Source organism: Eleutherodactylus coqui, chromosome 11 (genome assembly GCF_035609145.1).
Source record: "Eleutherodactylus coqui strain aEleCoq1 chromosome 11, aEleCoq1.hap1, whole genome shotgun sequence".
NCBI lineage: Eukaryota > Metazoa > Chordata > Amphibia > Anura > Eleutherodactylidae > Eleutherodactylus > Eleutherodactylus coqui.
Genome location: NC_089847.1, coordinates 135,265,773 through 135,283,461, shown reverse-complemented (window position 1 = coordinate 135,283,461; position 17,689 = coordinate 135,265,773). Strand labels below are relative to the sequence as shown.

General features: G+C 51.0%; 1 protein-coding gene across 1 annotated transcript in view; it reads right to left on the bottom strand.

Annotated features, from left to right (window-relative positions):
- Positions 1-17,689, bottom strand: part of PRMT3 (protein arginine methyltransferase 3) — a 95,140-nt gene that overhangs the window by 36,968 nt on the left and 40,483 nt on the right. Inside the window, exon 11 of the mRNA XM_066583593.1 lies at positions 6,917-6,995. Within this exon, the coding sequence (XP_066439690.1) occupies positions 6,917-6,995 (79 nt within the window). The remainder of the gene's footprint in view (positions 1-6,916; positions 6,996-17,689) is intronic.

The window sequence follows — 17,689 nt, the reverse complement described above, 5'->3', positions numbered from 1 at the left end:
ATGTCACCAGGTGTAGAGCCGACAACGGGGTCTGGCGGGGGGATGTCACCAGGTGTAGAGCCGACAACGGGGTCTGGCGGGATGGGATGTCACCAGGTGTAGAGCAGACAGCGGGGTCTGGCGGGATGGGATGTCACCAGGTGTAGAGCAGACAGCGGGGTCTGGCGGGGGGATGTCACCAGGTGTAGAGCAGACAGCGGGGTCTGGCGGGGGGATGTCACCAGGTGTAGAGCAGACAGCGGGGTCTGGCGGGGGGATGTCACCAGGTGTAGAGCCGACAACGGGGTCTGGCGGGGGGATGTCACCAGGTGTAGAGCCGACAACGGGGTCTGGCGGGGGGATGTCACCAGGTGTAGAGCCGACAACGGGGTCTGGCGGGGGGATGTCACCAGGTGTAGAGCTGACAACGGGGTCTGGCGGGGGGACTCGGGTGTCACCAATCAGTAGGGGACATCGCAGCTTCTGGATCTTCCAGAGTCTACTGTCAGCCATGTTATTGGGAGATGGAAGCCATCCGGTGTGTGCGGTGCCGCCACGGTCAGGGAGATCTCGTAAACTGACAGAGCGTGGACAACGAAGCCTTGTAGGAGCTGTGAAGACATTCCACACACACCGTCTGCCCTCGCTCAGGACACTGGAACATCCATTAGTACCAGAACCCTCTGGAGGGAACGACATGTGAAGGGTTACCATGGACGAGCGGCTGCACACAACATCACAGCAGTGAATGCACAGCGGCGCCTTGGAGCAATGGACTGTAAGGGCTCCCACCCCCTGGCGATCTGACTTCCCTGGGATGTGAGAGGGAGTGAAAACGCATGATAATGAAACCAATGATTTTAAATGGTTTCATTCTCGTTAGCGATGTTTTGACTGTAATCTCGCATCGCAAAGAAGAATGTGCGCTATCGACCATTGGATTCAATGGGGCCGGCGGCAGCAGCGCCAGCCACATTGAAAACATAGGGAGTACATTGCGCTCCCCTAACAAAGCTATGGCAGGGGACTCCTTCCTCCCTGCGGGGATGAAGGAATGCCCTGTCACAGCGGTGGCAGAGGTCCATAATGCTATCCTATTGCTTTCAATGGGGTGGGCGCTGCTGCAGCCCCATTGAAAGCAATGGAATGAAGGCTAGCACCATGGCACTGATTTTCGGGGAAGGGCTTGAAATATAAGCCCTTTCCGGAAAATCATGAATTATCGAATGACCGCTAAGTGCTGCCTCTGACTGACTGGCTGGGCGCTGCCTCTGATTGGCCACAACACTCAGCCAGAGGCAGCGCTTTCTGGAGACGGGGATTTTTCAATCGGACACCATCTTCGGATCGCATGGCGGCACTTGGGTGTGGCGGTTGCCTACATGAGTGCATCGTCCCAGCAGTGAGGTTTGGAGGAGGTTCTGTTATGGTATTTGAGGGTGGGGGGTGGGGGTGGGGGGTTCTGCTGGGAAGGACTGGGACCATTGGTTATAGTAAAGTCCACCCTCAACACCAATGGGTACAGAGACATCCCGGACAATGTGGCATCACCTGCCCTGTGGCAATACCCGCCCTGTTGCAATGCCCTGCACGCTGTATGACATGGTGCTCGGTCATGTTGGTAGACACAGAGCTGGACCAATATTGAGGTGCAGAGCGTCTGCAACATTCATTGACCGGCCCAAAATACGGATCTCAATCAAACATCTTTGGGAAAAACTAGAACTCTGCATCCATGTACTACCAACACGCCCGTGATCCCCCGCATCACAAGCTGTAGAGCTCCTCGAGGAGGGAGGCAAATCAGTCCACACATCTATGAGAAGTTGATGGAAAGCATCCCAGAAGCCACACCAAACTGAAAAATGTGAAGAAAATGGAATTTGATCACCTTCTATACACAATCTGTTAAAAAGGGAAGCAGAAGACAGATGTTTACAGAGTGCTACGCCCTGCGCCATTGTTACGCAGCAGCACCGTCACACTGTGGAAGGGGACTCATCGGTACACATCGAGCAAAATATTACCAAACTCGGATACCGGATTCTGCTCCCTGAATCTGAGGACATTTTCGCAGCCTCTAGTCTGCTGCGGCTCAGTGACCCCTTGTAGCGGTTTTTACACATAAGCACCATTGTACTTGCAGTCTGTAGCCGGAGGAGCCCACACCTGAGCGCCGCTCATCTGTGCAAACCTTCCACATGGTGCTGACTGATAGAAGCGGCAATCACAATGACCAATTATGAGCTTGTGTGTAATGTTCACGTCTTTAATTGAATTTCTCACATAATTCCAGTTGGCTGCCTTTGTTCTGACGTTGCCTGGGAGCACATTACAGCACAATGGCGCTGCAGTGATGAGCGAGCACCGAGAGTCATTAAAGCAATGCAGTGGAACATGGTACAATGGAGTCGAAGCCGTGCAGAGGGAATGGAATAACTGCATTGAGACGTGTCAGCATTAAATGAAAAACAGCCAGCCCCACCGCCTCGCAAAGACACCAAACCAGCACAACATCCTCCGTGTACCCCCACCGCCCAGACAGGGGGAAGCGATAGCTCTGTACAGAGAATCCACTCTGCATTTACATTGTATCGATTCTAGCAGTCGAGATACAAAGTAATCACAGTAATTATAGAGAACGTTCAGTAGTAATTAGGATTATTTAACGACTTTCTAGCAGCGAGTTTGGCGTGAAAGTGAGAAAGCAGAAGACGCCTGAGAGACGTGCAGGATAGGGAGTCACATATACATAGACTGCTACACCGACATGACAGTCATGGAATAGGAACTAGTATGTAGGACCCCTTTACCCCGGCAAAGTGCAGCAGAGCAACATGGCATCGATTCCACAAGCGAAAGAAACAGTCTGGGAGACGTCTGGATGCCCGCACAGCTCTGGGGTATTTGTAGGTGCAGGATCTCAGGTGTGAATGGTCTGCTCCATCACCTCCCATAAATGCTGCATTGGGCTCATGTCCGGGGACCGTGCCGCCGCACCACTCATAGGAACTCTCCACAATGCTCCTCTAATCAATTCTGGACATTCTGGGCCCGACGGCACCGTGCATTATCCTACTGGAATATCCCATCATTATGGGGGACATGAAGTCCATAAAGGGGTGTAAATGGTTACCAAGCAGTGAAACGTAGTGGGCAGAGGTCAATGATGTGTTTAGGTGGACCAGTAGACCCATCCTATGTCATTAGAAGACCCCACACCAGTATGGAGCCACCACCAACCCGCACAGTGCCTTATTGACAACTGGGATCCATGACTTCATGGGTCTGCACCATAAGAACCCCACCATCAGCCCGAAACTATTGGTACAGAGACTCATCAGACCGCGCCACATCTTACCAGTCCTCTAGGGTCCAGTTACAACCTCAGGAGTCCAGGTGAGGCGCTGTGCCTGGTGTTGTGATAACAGAGGTCCTCTGGTGGGTCTTCTTTACCTTCCATGAGATATGGGAACAGAACGCAGCACTGACCTGCGGGATATACATGTGGGGGTCTCCTGTGGGGTCTCCTGCGCTGACCTGCGGGATGTACGTGCGGGGTCTCCTGCGCTGACCTGCGGGATGTACGTGCGGGGTCTCCTGCGCTGACCTGCGGGATGTACGTGCGGGGGCCCCTGTACTCGACGTGGATGCAATTTCTGCCGGCGTTTCTTGTCTGTTCAGATGGATAATTCTGGCCAGACACCACTAGTTGAGATCATTAAGCACCCATAGGCGGCCCCTGCGCTGTCCACTGTGGGTAGTGATGCCTTCTATGACGTATTCCCGATACACGTGACTCTGTGGATCCAGGAACACAACTTCCAAAACGGAGCGTCCGATCAGTCCGGCATCCACCATACCGCCTTGTTCTAGCACGGATAATTCACATTGTCTCGCCAGGAGTCCGCTGGCCGGTGTTCAAGCTCATTGACCAGATAACCCCTCAGAATGTATACAGGTGTGGGCGTTCCCGAGTCGTTCCCCAGGGTAATGCTAGTTCATCAATTTACTTCCTGCCGTCCCCGAACCTTTGGCCCATCAGTATATACAGTTAACTACATTATACTATTTGTATGGTTCAAGCTAGAGAGTTTATGAAAGATCATAGGATTAGGACCAGAGGTCGAATGAGGTCCATGTCCAATCAATGGTACACGCCATTGTCCAGGATTATTATGCAGGGCAGGATCCTTCCCATCTACAAACCATTAAAGGGGTATTCTGGTAAAACCATTTAGCACCCATGCATTAAGAGCGTCATGTAGACAGACAAGCCCAGTGCACTTCAATATAGTTCATGCACGAACATGGCTCCATTGAGATTACCATAATCATGCAGCTCGGGAGGACCTCAATCCACCGTTCTGGAGATCAGCGGGAGTCCCGGCAGGCAGAACTCTACCGGTCTAACATTTATCCCCCCAGTGTCCTACTTTATCAAAAACAATGGATTCTGAACTCAGACCATTAAATCAATTCTGAAACCAGGGGAACCTCAAGGATGAGGCATTCTCAACTCCTGCATCCGAAGGACAGGAGTAAGATCAGGAGTTGGTAAACCGATGACCTGGAGGTCAGTGGGGCCAGAGAAAGTCAGATGAGCTCAGTATAAAGTATGTAAAACTTGGCAATGGCCAAAGAGTTGGTTGAACCCAACATCAATGATACTGAAGCCAATGAAAACATCGATCGGTAGATGGAGTCAGATTAAGGAGCTCATGACCTGATGGGTCAGTGGGATTTCAGGTCCAACGTCTTGAAGTCTCTCAGGGATTGTGTAGAGCATCATTTGTCCAGCTCATGGTATATATATTCCTGATAATTCTAAACCGTATTGGACTGTGTCTATAAGTCTTGAAGACATTGTGATTTCATTGAAGGCTCAGAATCCAGTTGGCTTTTGAATAGTGACAATGCAGTTTAGGTTATTTACTTCATCTCAGAGTGTAACATGTATGACCTTAAAGGGGTTTTCCAGGCAAGAACTATTGACGACCGATCCTCAGGATAAGTCATCGATGGTTAATAGTCAGAGACCCACCACTAAGGATCCCCGGCCCACTGTCAGTGCAGCAGACCAGACGTAGTCATCAGGGTAGGGAGAGGAAGCGTCTTAGCCGGCTTCACTCTCATAGAAACCAACGGGAGCAGAAGCCTTCTAATACACTTACATGTCAGACTCCAGTGGGAGAGGCAGAAGTGCTGGAAGTGTAAAAGGAAGCTTCAGCTCCCAATGGTTTCAAAGGCAGTGAAGCCAGCTAAGGCACTTCATCTCCAGACCCCAATAATGACGTCCGGCCAATGGCACTGCCAGCAGGTCACGCAATCACGGTGGGTCCCCAGAATTTAAATATTGATGACCCATCCTGCGGGTAGGATAGTAGGTAGCAATAGTTTTTGCCTGGAAATCCCTTTAAAATGGTCTCATGAAATTAACTTTTCTTACCCATAGTATCAGGGATAAGCATCTCATCGGTGGGGCTCAAACCATTGGGACCCTCACTGATGGGGAGAATGGGGGTTCAGAGGATGCTGGAATGAATGGGGCAGTGGTCATACGTGCATGTTACCGCTCCAGTCATTACAATGGGACTGCTGGATGGAGCCGGGCATCAGTCACACACAAATAAATGGGGGTCGAGCCACAAGTTGTGACCACCACTCCACTGACTCTGGGAGGCTTAGGAACCCTGTTCTGCTCATCGATGGGGGTCCGACTCCTAGCATCATTGCATTGCAGGTTAGCCATTCAAAGAGGCTGCGATGTTCGGTTACATGCTGCAGCCTCTTCATTGTATACCAGCTCCATATACACTGCATGGCAGATGTGCCAGGTACTGCAGCTCAACCCCAATGTGTTGAATGGGTCTGAGTGGCAGAAAGGCCGTGTGACCAACGAATAAAGAGGCCACAGCACTGACCCGACAGCTGATGGGGTGTGACTTCCTGCACCCTATTAATCTATTCTAAGGATAGGTCATCAATATTTAATGGGGTTGTACCAGAATTGCAAGTTATCCCCCATCCAAAAGGAAAGGGGATAACTTGTTGATTGGTGGGGCTCTCACTACTGGAAAGCCTCCACCGATCCCAAGAATGGGGGTCCGGCATCCATCATTATCACTGTGAGCTTACAGCACCCCCGCAAAGAGGTGAATTGGAGCGATTGTCATACAGGCACGCTGCCACACCATTCAAGGGACTGCTGGGAATACGGATCAGCAAGTGATCGGGTAATGGTCAGCCCCATTGAAATGAATGAATCGCTTACTGTGCATGCTCGGCCAGCGCTCCATTCAGCAGGCATCGCTGGGGGTGACGCAAAGAAGGGGACATGGGACCCCTGTCCTCAGGACTAGTGGGGGTCTCAGAGGCGAAACCCCCTCATTCGATCATAAAGATAGTAAATATATAGGGAATAACTCCTGTAGATGGGGAATAACGTGAGGTTCTGGTAACCATTTTAAGTCCTGGAAAACCCCTTAAATAGACATTTTTCCTACTTATGCAACAATATGGACAGTGAGTGCATCACAGCAGATTTTGCCATGCAGAAGTCTAGGAAAGCTGGGTGGTAACTTCCATGTGAGCTGAAAGCGAGGTAACTTTGGTCGCCATGGGGTATAACTACAGGCCAGTCGGTAACAATCCAAGGACCTCTATGTCCTGGTTCATTTCAGGATATTGTTAGAAGGGCTGTGCTGATGAATCTCTCTGCACCGAGGCTGTGAAAGAGTTACACCCTACATTTGAATAACCCATTTAAGGCCACCAGACTAGAAGTGCTCTGAATGAACGCCTTAAAGCGAGTACTAATGGCACCATCGCTCATCTGTAGAGGGAACATTCCCAGCCGAGCGGAACGCCATCTACAGCTGAGGGTTTGCACAGTCCCTGCAATGTTCCCTCACACTATGGAAATTTCCATACAAACCTGCTCCTTCGGCGCGCAGATACTTGTCCTTCGCATAAATAACGGAATCCAGCATCGACTCAAACAGCAGGAAGTAACCCTGCGGAAGGAAAGAGAACCCGGTTACAAGACGAGCTGGAAGATGGCTTCAAGACACAATGAGAGCGCTGTGACCGGATGCTGAGAAACACCTCCTCCTCCTATGGGGAAGAGATCTGACAGACGTGAGCCCCCCAGACATGGAAGCCGTTGTCTTAACTTTAATAATCCTAACTTTTCCCCGGGGGCGCAGCGACATCGGGGCGCGGGTCTTGCAGGAGGAGCTGTAATGTGCAGCGGTACCTCTTATACAAACCTAATGAACTGGAAAACTTCAAAAAATTTCAAAGTGGTATGAAACGTAAAAAATATGGGATTGCGCCATTTTAATGGTGGGTTTCTGGTGTTCGCAGTGCAGTAAAGAAGAGGTCATCTAATTATTTGGGCCAATACAGTTACGGTGATACGAAGCTTATTTCATTTATATAGTACAGTTGGAAAAAAGGTTAACGTTACTTTGTTGCCATTTTTGGACCCCTTACACGTTTCCATTGATGCAGCAGTGAGACGGCTTAGGTTTTTTGTTTTTTTTGCAAGGTGACCTGTAGTTTTTATTGGTGCCATTCTGGGGAGGTGTGCGCGTGTGTGTGTGTGTGTGTGGGGGGGGGGGGGGGGGGTCATTACCTGGGGCCCTCCTTTCTCCCCATACTGCTGCAGATTGCCTGGTTCCTCTCTGTGGAGCTTCCTAGACTACCTGATGCCCAGGGAGTGTAGCGGTAGTCCAAGGATGGCATGCCACTCTGATTGACCAGCACTGGGCAATCCGGAAGCAGCGTGAGGTCTCTGTGCATTGGGCATCTCGGATGACCGCAGAAGTGGCCCACGGACTAGGAGATCAGCAGCAATACAGGAAGCAAGGACCGCACCAGGAAATAACACTCCTCCCGCTGGTGAACTGTGCCCCCGGAACCAAAGGGTTACGTTCATTTTTCCTTTATTGCACTCCGCCATTTCTCAGCTGTGTCTCTTGGAAGGCCTACAGCGGGGTCTTCACAGAGCAGCAAGTGCGACTAGTTCTAGTGATTCTACCTTCTCCTCATTGCAGCATCTGGGAAAGCTGGGTGAGAAGCAGATAGAAGCAAGAGAAGAAGTCTAGCCATTTATGCAATGACATTCTCCACCCTTAAAGGGTCTCTAATGTTTCGGATAACTTCTGCTCATCTACTCGCTTGTGTTAGTGTCATCATTTCTGTAATATACTTGAATTAAAAATGTTGCTTTACCGCTGTAAATCACATTTAAATTGGCTGCCACTAGGGGTCTCCCTTCCAGCTTCTCTGCAATCCACTCTCTGTCCTTAGATACAGGACAGGATGTTTCCATAGCAACAGGGGGAGTGGCTATCTTCACAGGCAACTCCCATGCACAGGCTGCAGGCTGACAGATCTGCAGACACTGAATGATCTCCAGTCTCTGCTTCTCCTGCTGTTACAGGATGTAGGTCTGTACACACACACACACACACACACACACAATGGGTTTACTCAGCATTTGGCCAGAACGTCTCCGAATGCCTGATCGTCCTGGGAAAGCAGAGAGGCGGGCATTCAGATGATGTCTCCCTGCTGATTGGACCAGAAGTAGTGCAATACAGCATGAGAAGCAGGGGCAAGAAAGTCAGGACAGTGAACTACTGGAAGAATGCTAGGCTTGCCAAATGGCCCCTCCCTAATAGTGGACTGCAAACAGCAGAGCAACAGAAAAATGGGGAAGACCACCTCAAAAAAAAGACACGAAATAGGGTGCAAACAGCAGCAAATGAGGGTAAGGAGAGCCTGAGGTATTGTAGAAAACCGGAGCGATGGTCTAAGTTGTATAGTTGCTATTTGGCAATGAGACGACATTCAGTGTTATACATCCATCCATCAAAGTTGGGTGATCCTCCCCCCCATTACAACGGTCCATACTGATCACCACGCCCCTTTCCTAGCAGACAAGTCCCATTCCCTGTATCTGGGTAGATGTACCTCTCCGGAGTCTGGGAAAGCTGAGTGATATCCCATGCAGCGTCACGTCCCAAAAACTGATAGAACAAAGACGATGTAATGACTTCCACTAGCAGCGGATTTCATCTTCGGTCTCTATAACCTTCTCGCGGCTGTTGCCCGAGAGCGTCCTCATTACCGACCCCAGCAGGGGTCACTGTAATAGATTACCACGCGGTAATGAACGTTCTCCAGACAAACCGCCGGCTCTAGTTTTATCACTTTCAATTATGTTTGCAGAAAACTAGATTTCGTGCCCTCGACCACCCGGCGCACAATCTACATTCACGGGGATCCAGCGCCAAGGTTGACACTTCTGGGTCCCAATGCCAGATGTACAGCAGAGCCCGGCAGCCCAATGTCAGCGCTGCGCCATTCTCACACTGTTCAGGCTGAGCGTTCTCATTAGCAGCAGCGGTGTAATAATGGGAGTTGTAATCACTGCTGGGCTCTATGGGGGGCTGCGACACATCATAGGACAAATATAAGGGGCACGATGACGTACCAAGACGACGACGCTAGAGAGTTTATGCCGATGGCGGAAGGCAGAGGGAATTAAAAAAAAAAATGGCTGCTTTTCTACAAAGGAAAATTCCACCTCAGCCATAAACTCCGGCGGAGCTCCTCCAGCATCATTTTATTGCAAACATTTCACCTTTATGGGCAATGAGACGCGCAGCGCTGACGCCGGACCAGAGGGGCGGGCAGAGATCTCTCCTTGTGATATACGTACTACAGCTGCAGTGCTGCTCACCGCGGACTGCGGACCTACGAATCCACGTACTACAGTATATACAGGGCAGCTAGGGAAGGACGATTATATAGTTACCAGTGTGCAACTGAACAACTTCTATACAAAAGCTGCCGAGTATAATAACCTACACCTCTAATGTATAATGTGCCGCATCTGCACTATTAATCCTCAGTAAAAAAAAAAGGAAATCTGTACATACATTACTTATTCTGTACTGACCCCGAGTTACATCCTGTATTATACTCCAGAGCTGCACTCGCTATTCTGCTTGTGGAGTCACTGTGTACATACATTACTTATCCTGTACTGATCCTGAGTTACATCCTGTATTATACTCCAGAGCTGCACTCACTATTCTGCTGGTGGAGTCACTGTGTACATACATTACTTATCCTGTACTGCTCCTGTATTATACTCCAGAGCTGCACTTACTATTCTGCTGGTGGAGTCACTGTGTACATACATTACTTATCCTGTACTGATCCTGAGTTACATCCTGTATTATACCCCAGAGCTGCACTCACTATTTTGCTGGTGGAGTCACTGTGTACATACATTACTTATCCTGTACTGATCCTGAGTTACATCCTGTATTATACTCCAGAGCTGCACTCACTATTCTGCTGGTGGAGTCACTGTGTACATACATTACTTATCCTGTAATGATCCTGAGTTACATCCTGTATTATACTCCAGAGCTGCACTCACTATTCTGCTGGTGGAGTCACTGTGTACATACATTACTTATCCTGTACTGACCCTGAGTTACATCCTGTATTATACTGCAGAGCTGCACTCACTATTCTGCTGCTGGAGTCCCTGTGTACATACATTACTTATCCTGTACTGACCCTGAGTTACATCCTGTATTATACCCCAGAGCTGCACTCACTATTCTGCTGGTGGAGTCACTGTGTACATACATTACTTATCCTGTACTGATCCCAAGCTACAACCTTTATTATAATTAAGAGCTGCATCCACAATTCTACATGCTTCAGAGCTGAACTCCCTCAGCATTCCTTGCTTGTTCTGTGTATGCACAAAGCTTCCTCAGCTGCATCGTCTCTCTTGCACATCATGACTACAGCAGAGGGTTTGTTTGTAGTCTGTCACCATGGAGACACACTGTGCATAAAATGATACAATATTTCCAAAAGGAATATTAATGACAATGTTGTGTCCTTTTTGATACTCTGCACGCCTGGAGCACGCGTGTGCTGGACTATCGGAAGCATGCTATACTAGTACAGACTCAGACTGCCCCTTGGTGTCTTCATGATACTCTAGAGCACTGATATCCAACATGAAGGTGGCTTTGAGGACATGCTGGGACTTGTAGCTCCAGCTAGAGTCGCTGTCCGGAGCCCACCGCTCGCTGTCCGTGGCCATTATCGCCCTCCCTCGCATGCAGCCATTTAGAATGCAATTTCACAGGCGGCTGCTCCACCTGTAGGGGTGCCATCTGGAAACAGAATTATACCTGACATCTTTCCCAGAATGCTCTGGGGCAACATTCCTTCTCCAAATGATCAATCAATATTTTTTCCTCTCACCCCAGTTGCCACCTGCAAAATTAATTACTGCAAAAGAGGCCGCCGCTTCCCCACGCGGGGAGCGTAAACCGGAGTCACCTGAGCGTCAGTGCAGACCTTCGTGTCACACGAGACATCGCAACAAATGTAACAACTTCATATCCGGGGAGCATGGAGGAGTGCAGCGACATTCAGGGCAGAGCTACATGGAAGGCGCTGGGGCTGCAGGCAGAACAGCGCCTCCAAGAGGCACAGACTGCGGCTACCGGACTGCGCACTGAGGAAACCCTATTAACCCCTTTAATATCATCATAACACACCCATATTAGCTACTTTCCAATATACTTAGTGTCATAATTCAGCACCATTTTCAAGATCTCTGCTTGCTGTGAGTGGAAGGAGAGGTTCTTGTTTCCATCCAGTGACTGAAACCTGTACAGACCTAAGACTTCTCACAGCTGAGGGTTTGTGACTATTCTATCCAGTGTAGATAATCCTCAGAGCTCAGCAGCACAACGTTCTGTCCTACTTTGGTACAGTGTATCAGTTTGGAGTCCAGGCTCAGGCGATTGTCTGGAGTGGATACAACTGGAGCGAACCCTCAGCTGTAAGAAATATAAAGAGGCATTTCTATTCACAAGATATTCCCTACAAGTCAGATACATGCAGTTCCCAGAGATGCCGCCGCTCCCCCCCCCTGCCCCACCTCTTGAGTTATGGCTACCATTGTCCCTAGCCAGGCTGATAGCCATGTCCCTCCCATAGAAGTCAATGGGCGGTCCAGAAACGGCATAGCTCACTGTGTAACATGGTTTGCAAAATTCCCATTGGCATCTATGGAAGTCACAGCGGCCAGGTTTGGTCCAGATGGGAACATTCCTCGACTTTGTAAGGGTTCACAGCCAATAAACGATATTCATATTCACAGAGAGCAAGCAGAGATCTTGAAAATGATGAACTGAACAGAAGTATTGGTCTGCATTACCATAGCGATCACACAAAACTGTCAACAGTAAGTTTAAATCTGGCTAATTTTAGAGGGGGGCGTCCGCTCAACTAAAGGGATGTTCTTAAAGTTCGCTGGTGCAAGCACTGAGTCCTGACTGACTCCTATGGTGACGTTTTCTTGGCAGACTGTTTTTGCAGGGTGGTTTGCCATTGCCCTCCCCAGTCATCTTTTACCCCCCAACAAGCTGGGTACTCAGCCTTCTAAGGTCAGTAAAATGAGTCAGCCTTGAGCCGGCTATCTGAACCATGCGAGGATGGAACCCCCAACCTTCAGGTCGTGAGCGAGAGCTTAGGACTGCATTTCTGCTGCCTTAGCACTCCGCACAACACGAGGCTCTTGTTCTTAAGTTGTTTTTGGTACAACCCCTTTATCACTTATCCACAGGGTAGGTGGTGAAAGTCTGATCAATGGGGGATCTCAATGCGGAGGCCAAGAACAGGGATCTTATGTCCCCCTTCTGCCTCACTGAGTAATCACTACATTGATTCAGTTTTACTGCGTTTTTTCAGGATCGCCAGCATTGACTTTTGTTTATCCCGCGGGATTCCCACGGCGTAAAACTGCAGGCGTATCCCGCTTGGTCCGTGGGCATGAGAACAAAGTGAGGAGATGGAGTAAAGTGCTGGTCGCACACAAGCAGCGCTGCTCCACGAACTTCCAGTGAGACTGTGGGGATCGCCCAGTGCTCGTACTCTGCCAGTCGCATCAGCCCCATTGAAATGGATGAACTATGCGTGCGTGTGACCGCCGTGCACCCAATCCGAGGTCACTGCGGATAGGTGCAGCGAGGGGGGTTGGGGGACCCGGAAACCTGTTCTCTGCATTAGCGGGGTCTTATCGATTCTATGAATAGGTGGTAATAGCAGTTTTTGGTACCCCTTTACCTGCACGCTCCGATGGCAGAATTTAATGCAGCTTTTTCAGATTAAATTCCACCTGTAAAAACCCTCTGAGCCGCTATGAAGGTGCCCGGCCGCTGATCGCGCACAGTGGGCGCAGCCGCTATGAAGGTGTCGGGCCGCTGAGCGCGCACAGTGGGCGCAGCCGCTATGAAGGGGTCGGGCCGCTGAGCGCGCACAGTGGGCGCAGCCGCTATGAAGGGGTCGGGCCGCTGAGCGCGCACAGTGGGCGCAGCCGCTATGAAGGGGTCGGGCCGCTGAGCGCGCACAGTGGGCGCAGCCGCTATGAAGGGGTCGGGCCGCTGAGCGCGCACAGTGGGCGCAGCCGCTATGAAGGTGTCGGGCCGCTGAGCGCGCACAGTGGGCGCAGCCGCTATGAAGGTGTCCGGCCGCTGAGCGCGCACAGTGGGCACAGCCGCTATGAAGGTGTCCGGCCGCTGAGCGCGCACAGTGGGCACAGCCGCTATGAAGGTGTCCGGCCGCTGAGCGCGCACAGTGGGCACAGCCGCTATGAAGGTGTCCGGCCGCTGAGCGCGCACAGTGGGCACAGCCGCTATGAAGGTGTCCGGCCGCTGAGCGCGCACAGTGGGCACAGCCGCTATGAAGGTGTCCGGCCGCTGAGCGCGCACAGTGGGCGCAGCCGTGTCGGGCCGCTGATCGCGCACAGTGGGCACAGCCGCTATGAAGGTGTCCGGCCGCTGATCACGCACAGTGGGCACAGCCGCTATGAAGGTGTCCGGCCGCTGATCACGCACAGTGGGCACAGCCGCTATGAAGGTGTCCGGCCGCTGATCACGCACAGTGGGCACAGCCGCTATGAAGGTGTCCGGCCGCTGATCACGCACAGTGGGCACAGCCGCTATGAAGGTGTCCGGCCGCTGATCACGCACAGTGGGCACAGCCGCTATGAAGGTGTCCGGCCGCTGATCACGCACAGTGGGCACAGCCGCTATGAAGGTGTCCGGCCGCTGATCACGCACAGTGGGCACAGCCGCTATGAAGGTGTCCGGCCGCTGATCACGCACAGTGGGCACAGCCGCTATGAAGGTGTCCGGCCGCTGATCACGCACAGTGGGCACAGCCGCTATGAAGGCGTCCGGCCGCTGATCACGCACAGCCGCTATGAAGGTGTCCGGCCGCTGGTCGCGCACAGTGGGCACAGCCGCTATGAAGGTGTCCGGCCGCTGGTCGCGCACAGTGGGCACAGCCGCTTGCGGAATTCCTGATGCAGAAACTGCAGTAAAAAAAGTCACTTAACCGCATGTGGGATTTGGAATCCACGTGCAGAAGAACACGTGCCAGAGAGATTGCGCCATGGCTGCCCGCTGAAATGTCTGGGATTCAACTGCAAGAATCCAATGAAGGGGGGTTTTCTGGGCAAAAACTGTTGATGACCTATCCCAAAGGACTCACCGCTCAGGATCCCCAGCGATCACTGGATCGCCCGGCCTGCTGTCATGCATCATAAGGGACAGGAGCAGAAGTGCCATCGTTGGCTTCACCCCTATTAAATCAATGGGAGCTGAAGTGGTGATTACACATCTGTATCCGTCCGTCCCCGATGCCGGAGGTGGCAGTGCAAGAGCCGCTCCAGATCCCAAGGCCTGGTTGCAAGAAAAAAAGTTAAAGGAATACATTGCCCAGCAGGCTCGGTCCAGGTCCCTCCCGCTGCTCTCCAGAGCACTTCTTGCAGTTCTCGGCCGCCCACAGAGGATCACTTCCTGGTTACGGGATTCATAAATCTCACCTCCAGAAAGCGATGGCTGATTGGTTCTTTGACCGCTGCTCAGCCAATCACAGCTATCATGTTGTGGAAGCGGGATTTATGAATGGGCAGAGTCAATGCCGCTGCTCAGCCAATTCATAAATACCGCCTGCACAACGCAATGGCTATGATTGGTTGTTCGACAGCTGCTTAGTCAATCAAAGCCATCGCATTGGTTCATCGAGCGCTGCATTGATTGGCTGAGCCGCGCGAGAACCAATTAGAGCGATTGCTTCCTGCAGGTGGGATTTATGAATCCCGTAACCAGGAAGTGACCTTCAGTGGGCGAACGAGGACTGCAAGAAGCCTGCAGGAGCTCCGGAGAGCAGCGGGAGGGACCTGGACCGAGTCTGCTAGGTAACTATAAGACATTCCATGAAAATAAGACTTGGCACCTTTTTGGGGGCAAAAAATAAGACCGTGTCTTATTTTCAGGAAAACTGTATATCGTTGTTACAATGTATCAAGTGCAACCAAACTGTCAAGACATAACTCTGCTTTGTAGCATAAACTGGACTGGCACAGTGCTGGCAGATGCCATCCCCAGATCAGGATATACTGTCACCCCCTACCTTGCCTACTCCCCTCCTGTGTTCTGGATATACCCCTTCAGTCCTCGGCTCAGGAGGCTGCGCTACTAATCTGAAGAACGGCCATTACAGCGCGCGGTACTACACCCCCCATCGGACATCCTTATCTAATGTTCTCTAGTGTGCACAGGCAAGAAAGTGTTAAAGCTCTGGGCCGCGGAGGTACCAGCTGCCAGCACATAAATGGAGGCGCTAATTTCAACATTAATCCAAAAAACAGAACACGAAAATATGCAAACGACGGGGCGTTTGCGGTGGAGAAGCAGCAGTAGATCACCATAGTAACTGCAGTTAGCAATATGGACACTCCGAAACAAAGCGGCACAGAAAAACTTTAAGGTTTCAAAAGTATTAACCCCCCCACCTTCTTAGGGTGCGTTCGCACAAATAACGGTTGTATTTACAAAGGCGATTTCTCTCTCACGGCGATCCCGCAAGACGGAAAAAACCCGACGCAGCATGCGCTATTTTCATGCAAGCCTCACAAGAACAGAACCTGCAGATGTGCGGCCTCCCGCAGCTCGCATGGCACACGGTCGGAATGTGCGTGTAGTGCCCAAGGTGGTCGGGGGCGACTCGCTGTCTTGCATGCGAACACAGCCTGAGGCCGCTTTCACACGGGTGACAAATTCATGTGATTTTGCCGCGATGCGACGCCCGGGCCTTCCCTTAGTTAGCGAGGTTTTCTCTGATGCCATCTTGCGAGATAAAATCCCGGCACGCCCTGTACTGCAGCCATTTTTTTGCAGCCCATGTTTTCCTTCATTTTTGTCTCATCGCAACACATAAAAATTGCGGTTTTTATGCAATGCGACTAACATTAGAAAGTCTTTCCCCCCGAAAAAAAAAAAAAAAGCAAAAATCGCGCCACAAAGCCACGCAAGAAAATCACAGCGATAACACAAACATGACGGTACCAGAGCTGCGATATCACTGCCGCCCGTGTGAAAGAGGCTGAAGTTAAAGGGATATCCCCACATTGTGACGGAGAATCCCCCTACAGATTCTACTGCTGCTCCTGGGCTGCAGCACACAGGTCCCCCATTTGTGGTGGTCTGTAATCTGTATAGGTGGTCTCCCTGGATGTCCTCCAAGGGGTTCCCAGAAGTCTGAGTGCTCCAAGGCTTAGTGTGGGTATACATATGCACCGAGGCACCATAGGAGGGTGGTCTCACAGCTGCGCCCAAGGTTCGGCTTTCCTGCTTCGTTCGACAAATCCGAATGGACCCCCTTGGCTAACGGGCGCTCCAGTTCTCGCTCAGATGCCCGGCTTTTGGCATTTTGAGCTGGACCTGCCATGGAACCTTTGAACTCTGCCCATGTCAGGTCCCATGGTAGAGGCAGTCTACTATACAGCAGACCACACTCTGTTTAAAGGGGTTCTCTAGAGGTAACCAGATAACCCCTTTAAGCAATGGATAATGAAAAGTGAACATCCTGCACGAGACCATTTGGTGGAGGTGGGATCTGTGGAGCTGAAAGCTCGAGTCTTATGTAATTAAGGCTTAGAAGGGGTTGTCCCAGTTCTAGCCATAGTGCTGCAGGAAGCAGACCGCTCTGTACATTGCGTAGTGGTCAGGGTTGGTACTGCAGGCTGAGCCCTATTGAAGTAAATAGGACTGCATCATCAACCTGGGTCACTGTGCAATATATGGCGCCTGCTTCCTGCAGCAAAACAGCTAGAAGTGGGACAACCCCTTTAAAGTGACCCCTCAGTTCCAAGGCAAAATTCTGTCCAAGGACCAGAGGAGGGAGATAAGTCACCTGCATCGCGGATCCAGGCATTGCTTTCAGTCTTCCATAATGGTCACCGCAGTCCAACTGCCCAACACAAACTGTGCGGCGCACTACAACTGCAGACCGGCCAGTGCTACAATCAGAGAGACTACCGATACGCATTGGGATAGTTAGGAGGCTGCGGGGCCATTTGGAAAGACCAAAAAATAAAAAGCCTGTACCAGCAGATCTGAGGGACAACGGTGCAGAGGGCAAGATGGCGGTAATATACAGCGACCCATTTCAGTCCTGGGACCGGTGGGTCGCTTTGATCACCGTATAATGAATAGTTCTGTAGCTTTTACATCATACTATTCATAGAAACTCCTCACCATTTTAAAGAGCTCTGCTTGCTGTCAGTGAATGGAAACATGCACTGCCC